At 41.9% G+C, this 17,005-nt stretch overlaps 1 protein-coding gene across 3 annotated transcripts; it reads left to right on the forward strand.

The window, feature by feature from the left end:
- Positions 1 to 4: 4 nt before the first annotated feature.
- Positions 5 to 12,395, forward strand: DENND10 (DENN domain containing 10). 3 transcript variants are annotated; one of them, XM_037400285.1, is made up of 9 exons: positions 5 to 150; positions 3,377 to 3,573; positions 4,785 to 4,864; positions 6,407 to 6,555; positions 6,741 to 6,852; positions 7,202 to 7,302; positions 8,426 to 8,533; positions 9,131 to 9,225; positions 9,956 to 12,395. In XM_037400285.1, the coding sequence occupies exons 1-9, from the start codon at positions 120 to 122 to the stop codon at positions 10,130 to 10,132; spliced, it is 1,050 nt and encodes a 349-aa protein (XP_037256182.1). In that variant the 5' UTR covers positions 5 to 119; the 3' UTR covers positions 10,133 to 12,395. The 3 variants fall into 3 exon arrangements, with proteins under 3 accessions (XP_037256182.1, XP_037256181.1, XP_037256183.1); XM_037400284.1 differs by lacking the exon at positions 5 to 150 and adding an exon at positions 2,707 to 2,795; XM_037400286.1 differs by lacking the exons at positions 5 to 150; positions 3,377 to 3,573 and having other exon boundaries at positions 4,785 to 4,860.
- The last annotated feature ends 4,610 nt before the right edge of the window (positions 12,396 to 17,005 follow it).

Below are 17,005 nucleotides of genomic sequence, written 5' to 3' on the forward strand. Positions count from 1 at the left end.
TGGGCCGCGAGGCGGTCGTGAGGCAGCGGCCGACAGTCGCGCCGTCAGTGGGGGGGTCTCGGCGGGGAACGTTCGTCCCCGGTGGCTTAGGCCGAAGCCCCGTCGGAGCAGGAGCTGCGATGGCTGACGGCCCGAGTACCGAGGCGCTCGGTGAGCGCTCCGCTGAGAGCTGTCCTCAGGCTGACGGCGTGGTTGGTCGCCGCTGTCGGTTCCCGAGTGACGTCCCGTGCTGTACCGGGCGTCCCGGCGGAGGCTCGGGACTGGAGGGGGTTACGGTGCAGGAGCCTGGCTAGGTTTGCCACAGAGTCGGGGGCCGGCCGCAGCAGGCTCCCCGGGGGTGGTGGCAGCCCTGCGGGTCAGGGAGCCAGCCTGTGGAGCTCTGTGAAGCCGTTCGGCTAATTTAGCCTGAAATTCTGGATTAACTAAACAATTCAACGCAGAACGTTTTGGCAAAGTCATCATCATGTATGCTGAGCCTTTGCTCTTCACAACTTGTTGAGCCGGTTCAGGAATTGTACTTTTGGGCAGTTAAGAACTTGAAGAGAGGCCCTTATGTGTGCACGTGGCCCTCATCAGCTGCAGATTTCATTCTTAAATCTTAAAAATCTGGGAAACTTCCAAAGGAACTCGGCTGTTCCTCTTAAGAGCAATAGTAGTTGTGATATTCATATGAATGTACGTGTAATAACTACCAGTGCCAGTGTGTATTTTTCAAAACCATTGACGTGAAAATTTCTATTGGCATATGGAGAGACAAAGGAAGCTGTATAGGTGTGTGATACAATGTACAAAAGCAGTAGAACAGCAGCAGGGGAATGTGTGACTAATGGGATATTTTGGATGAGTAAACACCAGAATACAGCGTCTCCATGTGAGGCACTGAACACAGTATGTTTCTCAGTGTTTCAGCAGAAATGTGCACCTCTGCTGGGATCACTGATGACATCGTGACTGCAGCTGTGACCCTCTGCAGACCTGGCTGTCTTGAACTGGTTTTTTAAGTATATCTAAGTACAATTTTTCAAAAAATACGTAGATAGAGAGGAAGTCTGTTGTTTATGATAACAGAAGACAGCCTGTTCTCTGCTTTGGTACATTTCTTTCTGTATACTTGTTGCTTGGTTTCTTTTTGAATACTGTTCACATTAACTATCTTGCATGGCTACTAGAAGGCTTCATAACCATTATACAATGGTTTTACAAATAGCGTTTTATTGTTAGCTTGTAATCACAGTTTATTGCTAAACAGAAAAATAGTTAAAACTAAGAACACAGTCACTGTGTGGAAGCTTTAGCACCATCAGCTTACCATGTAACAGTGATCCTTTTTGACTCTATTTCATGAGCCTAGAGTAAAAAAAAAAGGGGGGGGTAGGGAGCAACTTTGCTTTTTCAGGCTGTCTTCACTTGGGAGTTTCTACATGTCCTTGCATCCTTGGTACCTCTGAGATCCAGTGAGCTGTACTGAACATAGTGTTCTTGATCAGGCCACACTATTGATTTATATGATGGTGTTTTAGTACAGTCTGCATTCTGAACACTCTCCAGCAGCCTAGTTGTTTCTGTTTCAAGCCACAATTATACATTCAGTAGAGTCTTCATTAAGCTATTTATAGTGCCGAACAAGTCCTTTTCTTGTCTTCATAAAATTAATCTTAAAGTCTGTCAGACAAGTACAAGAGACACCGCCCAGGTCTGGGTGCCAGCTTCCCAGCGTCTGCAAGCTGCCTGTGACCATGTCACTGGAGCTGGTGCCTGTCCTACAGCATTGCAGCCTTCTCTGGGGGGCACCTGCACTTTGGCAGGGTGTGCTGCCTGATATTTATTGCTGGTTTATAGCAATATTTGCTACTTGAGATATTTGCTACTTTTCTGAATCTCTCTGAAGTTCCTGAAAGCCCTACAGGTTTGAATCAAGATGATTTTGTATCAGCTGCAGCTTTTATGGTCGTACTCCCCATGTATCTTTCTACACAGTAGCTAAATGTATTAAATGTGTATGCTTTCACTTTATGAAAACCATATGATAGGCTACCCTTTAGTGTGTTCCCTAGCTAGGCATGATCCTTGACAACCCTGGCTTCTCTCCCAGGACTGCATGTTTTCTTTGGAAGCTTCTGATGCTCCTGTATCGATCCCAGGTATTTCAGAAATTTCTTCTTCCTGCTCAGGGGCTGCTCTGTGCCACTAGTGGAGTTTGTGCACTATGGCTTCCATAGGTGGTATTCAGGTACCATCGCTCATCCCAACTTGAAGATGAGATCTTTCAGTTCTCAAATAAACTTGACATGTGGAGCTACTCTAGAACAGCGGTTACACTTTATAAATACTCCTCAACTTACACGCCAGCCTTTACATGTGCTTGGTGGAAGCACTGGGGAGCCCTGTACTTTGGGCTCTGCTGAGGGTACAGCTTCTGGCAGTGACTTTGAGGGGCAGCTGCCAGGAGGGCCACCTCCTTTTTGGGTAATATTTCACAGAAATCGTGCCCTGTGATTTACAAAGTGAGATAACGAAGGCAATGAAAAAATGCGGTATTTTTTCAAAGGTCTTTCCCCCCCGCCCCCATTGGCTGCTGCAAAGCAGGCACCTCAGGCTGCGGGGGAAGCAGCTGCCGGGACAGTGGCGGGAGCGCTGAGTAAATGGCGGCCGGGTGAGGGGGCGGGGCCTGCTGACCGGGGCGGGGCCTGATGGGCGTGGCAGGGCGTGGCCAGCGGCGGGCGGAAGGCGGAGGGGCCGGCGGCGGAAGATGGCAGAGCTGGAGGCGCAGCTGTTGCTGGCGGTGGGGCTGATCGGTAAGGGCCCTCCTGGCCCGGCGGCAGGGCTGGGGTGCGGGGGGCTGCTGGGAGGGCCGGGGCCGGCGGGGGGTGCCGGTTGCCAGCGCCCCGCCGAGCTGCGGGCGCGGGGCCTGCCCCGGCCGGGCTCTGGGCAGCCCGCGGTGTGGCAGGGGGTGCCCGCCCGCTGAGGCCGACGCCTGTTACGGAGCTGAACCCGGCATAACTCGGCCAAAGTGCCTTACAGCCACGGCTTGTGAAGGTTGCTGTTAAGAAATCAGAAAAGCTGGGGAAAATCCTAAATAAGCTGGTCTGGGTGCTTGCCGGTCGATATTTTGCTTATATGAAGGTCTGTTCAAATTCCTGGTGCTATTTTGACCTGGTGAAGCAGGTCAAGAGTACATACTTAATTAACATTTAAAAACCAAACCCCATAGCATAGGTGCTGCCCTGCGGCTTAAACCATAGCAGCAGAACTGGATGCCTAGGGTTAGGGTAAGGTGGAATTTTAATCTGATTCCAGGAAACAAACCTGATTAACCCATCGATTTACTTCCTTGCTGCTGTTTGGCATTCTCACAGTGAACATCTTTCCACCATAGAAAAAGACACCAATGGAGATGCTTTGTGGGTTTGGTGTTATCCGTCCGTAACAGCTGAGCTGAGGAGTCTATTGCTGCGAAAGTGCTGTCTTACAGATGAAAATAAATTGCTTCATACGTTTGTATTTGGCCAGTATAAAAGGTCATGGTTCTACATCACAACTGTGGAAGTTCAAGATTCTCCAGCCTTGAAAAAGGTAGGACTCTGCTGGCTTTTCAGTAGAGCACAGGCAAGACTTCTGGCAGTTTAAGTGGTGTTTTCCAGTTGTATGCTATGAGGAAGGGCAGGGATCTGAGGTTTTTTGTGTGCTCACAGATGCAACTCTTACCCAGCTGTCTAACCAGTCCACAAGTTTCGTTTTTCACCAAGATATACATTGGATGGAATTGCACGGGGATCGAGATACTCGTCACCCGATTTAGATTCTTTGTATTAAAACGGAAATGCTGTTTCCTGCTGTTATTTCAAGTTCAGCAGTTTTTTGGTTTTTGGGGTTTTTTTTGGCCACAAATCCTCTACAAAGATCATAGTGTCCAAAAGCTTGTTCATATAGCTCTTGATGCATTTTTTCCCCCAAAGGATTGAGTTATATAGGTACCTTTTTTACCACTGCATTGATAACTGGGAAGTATAGAAGATACAAGCATATTTGCAGTTATCTAGTTGCATCTTCCAGTTATGAAGATGATTCATTTGTCTGTGAAGTTTGTTCAGTTTTCGTATTTCATACTTTATTGTGAAGTAGAAAGATAACGTAATTTTGCATGCCCACAGCAAGATGTTGCTCACCTTTAGTCACTGAGAGCTTACATCTCTTATGAGCCTTAAAGGTGTAAAAAATAAAAAACAAAAAAACCCCTCCACTTGTGGCCCAGTACTGTCTCCAACAGTGGCAGATGCTATTTAAGGAGGACGTGAGACTGGTCATTGTCAGCAGACATTTAGCCTCATACTGTCCTAGCCAACAATCATTTGATTAAGGAAGTTAAAGAGTTTTTCTGCTCAGGGGCCTGCTATCTTTGATTTTTTTTTTTTTCTGGTCTCTTTCTAAATACGTTGGTGCTCCTTTGGCAACAAATTCTGGAAGTTGCCTACCTGCTGTGGAGAAGAAAAAGACCTTTCTCTTTCAAAATAATCTTATGAGATTCAAGGAAAGCAACTCTTACAGTATAGATTAAGCAAAAGATAGTATGTCCTAGAGCTGACTCAATGGAAATGGGTCACATCAGAAAGCTGTTCATGAGGCCTTTTCTGTACTTAGTAACTTGAATCTGCTGCTACCACTCACTCTTTTTGTCAGTTGAAACACCTTGTCAGAGTACTGTAGTTAGTTCAATAATGTGAAAGAGTGTTCATATGGGATCTTTAAATAAACTGTGTTTTTTTCTGTGCATGTGTCTTACCCAGGTGACCCACTTCTCCATTGTTCTGATGGCCAAAGACTTCAACCCAGAGAAATATGCAGCCTTCACTAGGATACTGTGTAGGTCTGTATAAAAGCTGTTTGAGGTGCTGCAGTGTGCATGTTTAGATCTTGCCAAAGTGAAATATTAATTTCATTGTGTTGCATTTGCATTTGGTCTAACAATCTGCCAGAAACTCAGTCCTACAAATCTGTGAATCAGATTATATAAATCCTTGATTTGAGCTTATCTTCATGCAGTAAGTGGTGGGTGAATGTCAAATGCCCATTAGGTTTTGATGTGTCTTCTCCAGACATACACCACCACCACCCACACACTCATTTTCTCTGGGAACATATTTTTAAAAACACAAACATTTGGGAAGAGGTCAGTGCTGTGTAGTCAGAGGTCACGAGTATGGAGGACAACTTGCATCCCTCCACAACATCTCTACTACAGATACTTCTTGCAGCTCCTCTGATCTAGGCACAGCACCCAGGGACGTTTTTGCTTTTCCTTTAAGAAAATGGAGGCCCTCTGTCTCTCAAGGTCTGTGGCTCTGTCTTCTCCCTTCTTCCAACCAGACTGCCATCTTCTCTTTCCCTTGTCCCAGTTACTTGCTTTCTTCTATGTACTCATTCTCATGATCTCTCTCTGCAACTTCCTTTGCTTTTCCTTTAGTTCCCAAATTAGTTGGGTCCCGGTTCTTGCTACCAAGAGTATTCCCTGAGATTTAGCAGCTAATTGGATGTGTTTGTGAGGTTATTGCATCACAGACTTGGGAATGTCATCAGGCTTACCAGTTCCGCAGAGTATTGAAAAACTAAGATTGTTCTTTTTCATTGATACATGAAATATCTAGATTCGCTGTGGATCACATTAATGCTGATTTATCAGCTAATACTTCTTTGCAAATTCAGGACAGATTCCACTAAATGCGGTAATGGAGTTTCAAATGTGACATAGCTTTGTACTATAGCTAATATGGAAAACAGCTGAGAGCTTCAGTGAGATTTCTGAAGTACCTTAACCTGTAAAGTAGGTTATGGTCTCTCTCTGCTGTCTGGAAGACCGCTAAAAGTGTATGGGTTTTGTTGCTATGTGGTTTTGGGCTTTTTCTTTTGTTTTGTTTTAATTATTATCAAGGACATAACGTTTACATTTTTCTTTCATTGTTTAACGGAGTCCAGAAGAATGTCTAATAATACTTAGATGAAAACTGAAAAACTAACTAGTCACGTGGTCTGCATGTAATAACAGGAGTTACTGTAGTAATTGCTTGTTTATAAAGCAGGTACCTTCCAAGTCTGCAAAGAATCCTTAGTCTGAACACCTGGACACGTGTAAACCTTTGTGTTACGTTTCTGTTTTGGTAAAGATTGGTTCTTTCATAAAACTGGAAACTCAAATAAAAAGACAAGGTAGGTTATTTTATCCTAAAAGACAGGCATGTTTTTGTGGGCATGTTGAAAGAATTCTAGTTCTGTATTTAAAACATCAACCAGGTGTCCAAAATAAGAATTCTTGACAATATTATTGCAATTTGGGATAGTGTGGAATTTTTTTTTTTTATATGTCTGCTGGTACTGATTGCAGTCAAAATACCAGACTCTTCTTTTCACACAGAATTTACTTGAAGCATGGAAGTCCAGTTAAAATGATGGAGAGTTACATTGCAGTCCTTACAAAGGGGATTTGCCAAAGCGAAGAAAATGGATCTTTCCTCAGCAAAGATTTTGATGCTCGGAAGGCTTATCTGGCTGGTTCCATCAAAGGTTAATTAATACCAGAAGTCTTTATTCTGATTTCTTTCATACAGTATAAAATACAATCCAGTTTTCATGTGTACTTCAAGTAAATAGTGTTATCTCTGCTGTTGTTACTAAGCTTCTTCAAAAAAATCAAATAATAATATTAGCATGTATATCTTCTATAACATAATTTTCCCCTCTTTTTTTAGATATAGTATCCCAGTTTGGCATGGAAACAGTTATCTTATATACAGCACTGATGTTAAAGAAGAGAATTGTAGTGTACCATCCTAGAATAGAAGCTATCCAGGAGTTTACCAGGTACTTTGGCAATTCCTACCTCTCCACTCATCCCTAAAAGTCCAACAAATTTTGAACCTTCATTGAAAGAAATGCCCATATTTTAGGGAAAAAAATCTTTTCTTAAACCCATTTATTGAAATCCTGCTAAACCCTTCTTAAGGCTTTAGCCATTATGTTTGGAGAAGTGTAACTGTAGAATGAGTGAACTCTGCTTGCACTGATAGTAGAAATCTCTGTAGTTCATGTATATGCATGCCAAATGAGACCTAGTCATAGTAGTTCTTTCTTATGACATGCACTGCATACTGTGAAATATTAATTGTCAGTATAAATCTACTGTGTGTCAAGTACCAACCTGATTTCCTAGGACTTTGCCTGCTTTAGTGTGGCATCGACAAGACTGGTCAATTCTTCATTCATATGTACATCTAAATGAGGAGGAAGTGGAAGCCTTAAAAGCCTGCACAGGTAGTGATATTTATTAATCAAAAATGCAAAGAAAATTTCTGGTTTTATTGCTGCAAGGTCTTGCACCAGTGCCCTTTGGTGGGAAAAAAATGGTTACTTTACTATTAATACTGTTGTTCAAAGTTAAGCAGCATCATTTTCTTTAGGAAAAGGCAGGTCAACTAAACAAGTATGTTAGAAGATAACTAGTTAATCTGGTGTTTCTGGGTGGATCCACATCAGTCTACCCCTAATCACAGATACACAGCAGCTTTGAGATTTTTTTGATGTTGTGATCAGAGGGATTGGCTTACTTTTGATAAGCTGCTTTTTTTCCCAGCTTCTACACATAGCTAGTAACTGAATTTTTAGGATATTTTTTTTCCAGTTCTAACTCTGGAGTTCCAAATTTTTATTCCGATTGCTGCCAGTGAAGTCTGTGGCTCCTAATCACAGGTAGACCTTACCAGCTATGTAGGAGTTTGATCTGTGTGACACGTTGTGTATGCATAGTGCTTAATGCATAATCCAGGAAGAGGCCCTTGGTTTATGCAAAGGTTATCATGACACATCGTGTGGCAATTAAGAGGCTTCTCTATGCAGAATAACGAGCAAGAAGACTACTCATCTTCAGTATTTCTTGTTTCAGCTCACTAAACATTTTTCACAAAGAAAAGCTGCTCTAAGGTTGCTCACCTGGTATGCTATGAGTAAAAAAATCTACTGGGTTTATTTCTCTGTTCCAATCTAATACTAACCTAGTGACAACGGGCTCTGGAGTGGAGATTCTTTTAAAGAGGAAGTTTGGTGGCTTTTTCATTTGTAAGTGAATAATTTTAGTAGCAAGGTAGGAAGAGAGTTTAAAACTTCAAATTGATAACCTTTTTATATTGCATGTGGTGTTCATGGTTCATCCGTGTTCAAGGCAATTTTAGAAGTAGATTTTTAAGTTCCTTCAAAGTGAAGCATTCTGCTGGATATGCTTGTTAAATGACTGATGTTATCAAGAGGGCAGCCTCCTGGGTCCAATGACTGTTGTGTCAAATACTCTAAGAACAGATTTTAGGACTGTGATTTTTCTGCAGTATCTTGGTTTTGTTTTGGTTATGAAGATCTCAATCTCGCTTAAAATTCTGCTCTCTAGGTTACATTGCTGGATTTACAGATTCTGAAGTGAACAGTAGACCAGACCTCTATGATGTGTATGTGAATTTGGCAGATGGTGAGATCACTATTTCCCCTGCAGTAAAAGGTTGGTTGCTTTTTATGTTTTGGATTTAGAGGCTGTTTGTTCCAGAGTTGATAGTAATTGCTGAGCCTCACTGTAGGTCAAGTAGTCTTGATCCTTCTTCCATCCAGATTACGAACAGTCAGTATGTAAGCTTCTGTCTTTCAATTTTATTGAGACCATGAAGGACTGGTGAAAGTTGGAATTTGGAAAGACATGCTGTGTCTTCCCACGAATGTACAATTGAGATTTTAAAACATCCATGTTAGACAAACATACAGAAGAGCCATTCAGCTGAACACAGATATCGCATGAGTCTTTAGAAAAACTGCACTAAATACTTGGAGACTGAGGACTATTTGAAAGGAAAGCTTATATTTTGCTTGTTGTCTTTGCTGCTCCTTATCATCGGCTTAGGGCCATTTCAGAGGTCAACAATTTGCCTGTGCTGGCATGACCGTTGATATATCAAATTACTGCCTTTACCACTAGATTTCAAATGGCAGTCATGAAGAGGTCTCGTTCTTTTGGCTTTCATTTTTGGATTGATGTGCATTTCTAGGTATCACAGAGATGGTTTTTTTTATGTGAATGTGTGTTTGTTGTTTTTTTCATACTCAGAGGCAATGACAATGGGAAAACTTCACAAAGAAATTGGACAGCTAATTGTTCAATCTGCAGAAGATCCAGATAAATCAGACAGCCAAGTCATTAAGGTTAATATTTTTAAACAAATTTTATTTTGAAATTTAGTTAAATTACTTCTATTGCTAAATCTTGACAGAAGCAGGGGAGTAGGAGGTGATTGTCCCTAAGAATCACTCTTCTGCTCTCTGCCTTTTTACAAATGAGCATTTTTGTTCTTTGTACAGGTGTTTAAGGATGACAGACTTGGTTTATATTATCTCTCGGGTAACCATGTTGCTTCAGAAGTTCTTGTATTGATATAAGATACTTCAGAAATTGTATTGATATAAGACTTCCAGTAAAATTAGTTTCCAGTTTTATCCTACAGAGTATGTACTTTGCTCACTACCTTGCCAATAGTACTGTCAATACCTTTGAAAAAGTCCTACTGAGATAGGGCTTCTCAGCTATAAAGCCTAATTTTTATGATGATAGGTGTTCTCACTTCCTCCTCTATCTAATAGATCATTAGACATTTCACAACTCAGTGACTGGGTAAAAAGACCTCAGTTACATTAGCGAGATGAGCCTGCGGAGTCGCTGTGCTCCCTTTATTCAACATCACACAATGGCAGGCTGAAGAACTGTTGCAAGTTTGCCTTAAAAGAAATGGGGTCTTTATTTAAAGTTAACTATTTATAATTATTTTCTTTTTTGTTCTGTATTGGATTTTATTTTTTTTTTTTTAGCAAGTGTATGTTAAAACATTGTATTACCTAATACTGTATTCATGGTTGCTTGTTTTTCTGTTCATTCAAGGATATTTCTGTGAAGACAAAAGAAATCTTGGCTACTTTAGCCTCACTTACTGAAGTTTCCGATGGCAATGAAAAACCAACCCTTAACTCTGAGGCTCTGAAACTAAAGCGATTTCCACCAGCTACAGAAAACTTTCTTTTTCATTTAGCAGCTGCTGAACAAATGCTCAAAATCTGATTTTGATGCACTGCAGTGTTATGGACCAATTCAAAAATACTGTGTTTGCCATACAGATAGGTATACCTGATATTTTATATGGAAAAATTAAAGGTATAAGAGTGAATGCCATATTTACCGTGATACAATGCAGAATATCGGAGCTTAACCAGGAACATATGGAGGCACATTTGGGAACATTCCTGGTGTTATTATCTTTCCCCAACTATAACTTTGTATATATGGCTCCTGTATTTCATATCACAACGTGAGTGTATATACAAGTAGCGTGGGGCTGTGTGTCCAGGCTGTGCCAGACATTGGTATAGTGACTGCTTGTCCTGCAGGCTCCACGTGTCAGACAGCTCTATTCTTGTTCTGACTTGTCTTCCTGGGCTCTGGAACACAGGCAGCAGCACACACGCTGTAAAACCAGCACAGTTTGGATGTGCTGGTCTACACAGGGATACACTGAACATGCAGTTGGTCTGAGTGCTCATTCTGGGCTTCCAGGTATGTCAGCCTGTCAGATACTGCTCTTGCTCTGTACTGCCTGATACCTGGAAATCCCAAATAAATGGACAAGTTCTCTTCTTTCTACTTGAAAGTGTCTAGGTATAAAAAAGGGTGTCTGGGAAAATCTGATGTAGTAGCCTTAGTATGTAACGGAAGAGGTATTTTAAAGCTCAAGTGGAAGCTGAGCACCTCTTTTGGACTCTTGCCTTAGAGGTTTTCCTCCTTTTCATTCCATCCCATGCCTCTGATGGAAGGAAAAAGAGGAAAGGATTACAGTATTTAAAATAGGGCTTCCTAGCGGGGGGTCACAGACAAGTGCTGCTTTACAGCTAGAGTCATTTAAGAAGTTGTTAGGGTTCTCAGCTGAGAAGATACCTGGCCATTCATGGCTGATCCATTTGACAGAAAAATCACGAGTTAAAGCATGATGGATTAGAAATGTTCAAATGGCTGGGTACCACAGGTAGAGCATCAACCTCTTAAACTGCTTGAGCTATAACACAGGTACTACCTGATGGTGCTCTGTGTAGACTAATTATAGATGGTAACTTTTGAAATAATAGTGAAAACTGGGAAATAATTAGAGAAAATTTGCCTGCTTGTTTGGCTGCATAGCCATAACTCAAAAGAGATTTTTTTTGTATTTTTCTTTTTCATTGAGCAGCCTGAAACTAACTGCTTTGTAATCTTCTGGGAAGAATTTAGAGTCTTGGTAGGGAAATACTCTGAGCCAAACAATCTATATTTCTTCAGAAATGTCCACAACAGATCAGTCAATTCTGCAGTAGCACTTTGTTATAAGAAAAAATAACCTTTTTTCCTGGCCTTTGTACAGATAGTCTGTAGCATGTGGTTTTACATAGAGATTTTATACTTACAATTAAAACTTTAGTAATCAGTATTTATATTGTTAAATAGTTGGATGTTTGCTGTTCTGAAACTGGTGGAGCTCATCAATAACTATGTTCAAGCAATATTAGTTTGAAAAAGGGTTTTCCTTTTGCTATGTATCGTATGTTAAGGAAATTATTTTAGAATGGGATTAAGGAATGTGGTATCTATGTATAAAATGGCTCATTATTACAGTCAGTAAATGAAAGTGCTTCAGAATAATCCCCTATTTTCAGGGGTGTAAAATTCTACTTTACACGCTTACTCTGCAGTTTACATTCTGAACAGAGAAACTTGTGCTTTTTTTGCCTTTTTTTTTTTTTTGTTAGCTTCTGAGAAAAATATGGCAATTGCCTTTGTTTACCTGTAAGTGCTCTACAACTTTTTTTTCCCCATTTGCCCATTAATGTTTTTTCTTAATGGTTCTGACGCTGCTTCTGTTTGGGGACTTTTACAACAGTTAGAATAGGAGAACTGCAAAATTGTGCAGAAAATTCCAATCGGGACCTGCTTTAAATTCCACTGAAACTGAAGTCTTTCACCAAGAAAAACCTGAACATGCTTGCAGTCAGCTGTGAAGACCAGTTGTAACCATGAAGAAATTCACAGTTTCTTATTAACAAAAAGCCTTAAGGTAGATCATTAAAGTAGTATGGGTGTTAGGGACAACCACAAAAAGCAGAGAAGCTCAGTTATAAACTAAATATTGAATGCCTATTTTGCTTTCTGGTTTGGAAGTGTTTAAGTGCAAAATCTCGGTGTTGTATTGGATCTTCTATTCTGACATTTGTGTGAAACAAGTGAAATACAATTTTGCACTTAAAGAACTGGACTTACAGCTTGCTTATGCCTATTAAAAAAAAAATCCTGAACAGTCTGCCCTTTAATTTATGTAAATTTGTTCTTGAATAGTTGTGACCACAGAGTCACAGGCTTTAGCTCTCAGTTTTGCAATATTGGGATTTAGCTACAGCTTGATGCTTAGGTTTTACTACTACATGTTCAAACAGTTTTGTCATCTATACTGATTTTTTTTTTTTTGTCAGCACTGTGAAAGATTTATTGATCTCCCTCAGCTTCAGTACCTTCAAAGGGCTGTCCTAATGTTCTTAAGTTTTCTTAATGACTTTTGACACTGCTTCTCTCAAAAAGGTTTAGAGTAAAATAGAAAAATCTGGAAGGGCAGGGCAGGGAAAGACTTCTGCTTATTTCTCACTTCCCTTTCCCCAGGATGCATACAAGTAGAGTGTGCATGCAGTTGCTGGTTTTGCAGAGCCAGATGACATCCTTTTTTTCTTCATCCTAGAAGCAGAGACTGTGGAAAATGAAATTTTCATTCATACCTTCTCATCTTAACTGCCTTTCTGTTCTTGGATAAATACAATATGGTGAATGACTGCTCCTGTTGACCTGCTAAGCGACGTGCCTCTAAAAGGGATGCAGCGTGCAGAATCATTGAAAATCTTGAATTCAAATGAAAATTGTAGTACTGCTCCTTCCTCAGTTGAGGCAAAAGGTACTCCCTAAGCACTCTGCCTTGCTCACTGACCACCTGAACCAGTTAGTGTGGTAGCTGTAGCATGACATCACTATGCAGAAACTGGAAGGTAGATGGTGAGCAGAGCAAAGGCTTGGAAAGGGGAGCAGGATAAACAGTCAGACCCTTCAGTTGTGATTTTGCAGAGTAAATTGCACTAGTCCTTTAAAGCTAACCCTATGTTGTTTTTAATGCTGTCATCCCTGGGGTTTTAGTCCCTGGTATGAGCTGGCCTGCCTTGTTTCCCCTGCAGGCAAGTGTGTGGGGGAATGTTCTGGTAGCGCTACGTAACCTGGAAAAAGTTGATGCAGGACAACTGACAGCATCCATCTTAAAACTACTGGCTGCTTCTGCTTTCAACCTTCAGCTGCTACCAGAAGGGCTAATGAGGATTGTTAATCGTGTGTTGTGAGATGCCGTTTGAAGCAGCTAAATTTCTACATAAAAGTCAGGCTGTAAAGCTCAGTGTAGGAAGGTCACAGCTGCCTCGTGCAGCTTTACACCCGTCCCTGGGCAGCTGTCTGGCTGGAGTCTGAGCCAGAGGGATCTTTGGTCAGGTGAGGTCATTCCTTGTAGCTGCCAAATGATGCTAGGCTTGGGAGGAGACTCCAAAGGCTGAGCAACAGCTCTTTGCTCAACAACACTGCGTGGCACGCGGCATGGTGTTCACCATGGTCTGATGGGGAAGGAGCTGCAGCGCAGGAATCCCTCCCCGCCTGCAGCCTTCCTTCCTCCACCCCTATGGCCTGTGGGGAAAAACAGCGTGGCAGTGTGACAGGCTTAAGGGTAACACAGGGACACAGGCTCCCGCTGGGGAAATGCTTTGATCTCAGTATTTCCTAACATAGGAGTGGCTGGCTAGCCTTTTTTTTTTTAAAGCTACATTGAAGGGCTGTGGAAACCTCATATATTCTTAAATTTCAAGGACAAGCTGAGTAGGTGGGGAGCTGCTAGCATGTTGTGCTGTACTGTGACTTTTTCCTTGAAGCCGAAAGCTTCCATCTGTTGTATTTACCACACATTAAACTGGTTCCACAAGAAATGCACTGTCACTTAATGCAAGGGCCGGTGCTGAAGGCAGGAGACAGACGTGCCTTGGGCTGGTATGTTGTTAATCTATTCCAAGAACAAAGGGAAAGGTTTTCCTGTAGATGCTGACTCTCCTCCCAAGTCCTTAAAACGTGATGCTTTTCTGCTTGTCCCAATCTTGTTCCTCTCACACCTGTGGACTACCAGGCATCTGGTCCTGGCAGTTCTAGTCTCATATGACTTATTTCAAGACCAAGGATGCCAAGACCTTTTTAGCAATCTGTTTTCCCTGCCCTGATCTGGGAAGCACTGAATCACCCAAGCTGGCAATTTAAATGGCAGGTGCCTACCCTCTTCTGGAAAATTCTGGTTAGGGCAATAGAAACATTTCTGAGAATGGGGAGGAAAAGGTAATTAATAACTCTGAGGGCACTGTATTTAATATAGCAAATTTCATCTCAAGTATTCAGTAAGAAGCTGGTAGAGTTCAATAATGGGCAGCTGTAATAACAGAGACCATGACCAGACCTGTTCCATACGCCTTACTCACAGGGTTATAATGACACCAATTTGCTTAAACATCCAAGTGTGGTGCCAGAGAATTTATAGCTTGTCTAGTTACCATGATGATTCAAAGTTCACCATGTGTTATCTTCAGCTTGTTGGCTTTGCTCTTACCTTTGGCTTCTTGGTTTGTTTGGGTTTTTGTTTTTCCCCCTTGCTCCCACTGTGGTTCACGTAACTAGCATTTACTTTAGACATTTTTAAATTATGTTTAAAAAAAGGAGTGGGGAGAGGTGTGGGTCTTCATTGTAGTGCCAATTAATGTTTACTGAGAGTGGAATTAGACTGCATCTGAGTTTGCCTTTGGTATGTTACTGAAATAGGATTAATAGAGAAACAGGAGTTTAGAGAATTTAACTGAAGGATGTTAGCTGTGCCACCATTGTTAAAGATTTGGAAGGAGACAAACACTTGATGGAGAGAGGCAGGCTGAGTTGTAATCCTGTTCTGCCTGACCCTGTGGTATCTAAGGAAAAGAGCAGGGCAAGCCTCCTTCTCCCTTGTGTCCTCTCGGCTCAGAAGAGCTGAGACTGGCGTGATCTTTCCTTCTTGTGTCTCCTTTCGGCTGCTGTTGAAGATGACGTTTGGCAAGGCAGGCCTTTGATCTGACACAGCACAACTGGCTTTGTGTTGTTGACCCTGATGCGATTTTACTATGTACTTAAGAACAGGACCCAAAAAGGCAAGGCTAAGTGATCCCTGTTGAATTCAGTAGGTGTAAATGAGCCTTTAAAAATTTACCGCTCCTCCAGTGGAGTAGTGCAAACCCTTTGCCTTTCTTAGGTTCGGTGACTTAGAGTAGCCATACTGTCTTCCTGGAACAGCTTTACAGCATGCTTCCCTCAAGTTATAGGTCCTTAGGATGGGCTGCTACTTGTCCTCTTGCCTTGTCTGACCCTTCCCTGCATTAAGTTGTTAGAGGAGGGCTTGAAAAAGGCAGAACTCAAACAAGAAACTAAACTCAACCCCCTACTTCCTGCTTTTGTTCAGTGCCAGAAGCACAGCAGGAAGCATTTTCCTGCAGGAGACCAGGCCTACTGGTTTTCCTTACTTTGCTCTGTGCTGCTGTCTTCCTGTTGGGATGGAGTGGATTGGGAAACAATTAGTTCCCTCACACTGTGAAAAGAAATCTAATCCTCCAGCAACAGGAGAGCAGTGACCTGTGTATTGCACTCTTAAAGTTGAATTATGGCAGATTTTGGATGCTGTACTTGTGAAATTATTTATGTGAAAGTGATTACTGCATTATTTAGTGCATATTTATTCTTATCACATGCAGCCTTAGCAGCACCTCACATAACATTTTCAGTGATCTTACAGCCATCTCTCCTATGACCCCTGCCCACAACCACGGGGTCTCCTGCCAGACTTGTGGAGCTTCTTTCTACCTTGTTCCCCAGAAGGTCTGATCTTTATTTTTGTGGCAGGTCAGGAAGCTGTATGAAAGCAGCTGTACTGGGCCAGACCAAAGATTTATTCAGCCAAATGTCATATCCCAGTAGCTACCAAAACCAGACACCCCTAAGAGAGTCAGAGCACGCAAATTAAGATATTTATCACACGGAGCTTACAAACTGCTTTTGCTGGTGTAGTTTCCATGAATTTAGTATCCTTCAGTGGGTTCCCTTTGATGGAAATGCCCATTCTCCTCTTAAATTCATGTCAGCCTTTAGTATCCGTAATGCCCTTTGGTCAGAACTTCAAATTTCAACTACATGTTGAGCTATCTGCCCCCACCCTTAATCCCACTCCTAGTGTTAACAGTCAGCTCACAGCCCAGATGTGAAGCTGGATTTAGCACCTCTGTCAAGCTCATTACTTTTAACTTACCTATTTGGTAGTTCACCTGTTTCTACATCTGGTATTGTAAGCTCTTTTGCAGCTCTTCACAGACAGTCCTGGTCCCCTGAATATTTGTATGATCAGCAACATTTATCACCACACTGCTCAACAGGCTAACCCTTACATCACATCTCAAAAGACAGCTCTTTTACTTGGATAAGTACTGTAAATGTGCACAAGTGGGGATTCTTCATTGTGTACCAGAAAGCCACAGGATTTCCTAGTGGCTTCAGTGTAAAAACCAAGTTCTAAAGCTCAAGGGGCAGGAGGCCTCTCAACTCCATCCAGGATGACAAGAAAGCCAGAAATCACTTCGTAGCCAAGTCTGGCACCACTTCCTGAATGTTTCTTAAACAACTAAATTTAACCAGTTAATATTATTATTGCCATCAGAATGCCTTTGTCTGTTACTGCTTTAATGGCTACCTCACTCGTACCTCTTCCTTGAAATGAGTGTTCCTAAACACAAGGGAACATACAAAGTAAGTATTCTGAGAAGAACCAGCTTCACCCAA

The sequence above is a fragment of the Falco rusticolus genome, chromosome 9 (genome assembly GCF_015220075.1).
Source record: "Falco rusticolus isolate bFalRus1 chromosome 9, bFalRus1.pri, whole genome shotgun sequence".
Taxonomy (NCBI): domain Eukaryota; kingdom Metazoa; phylum Chordata; class Aves; order Falconiformes; family Falconidae; genus Falco; species Falco rusticolus.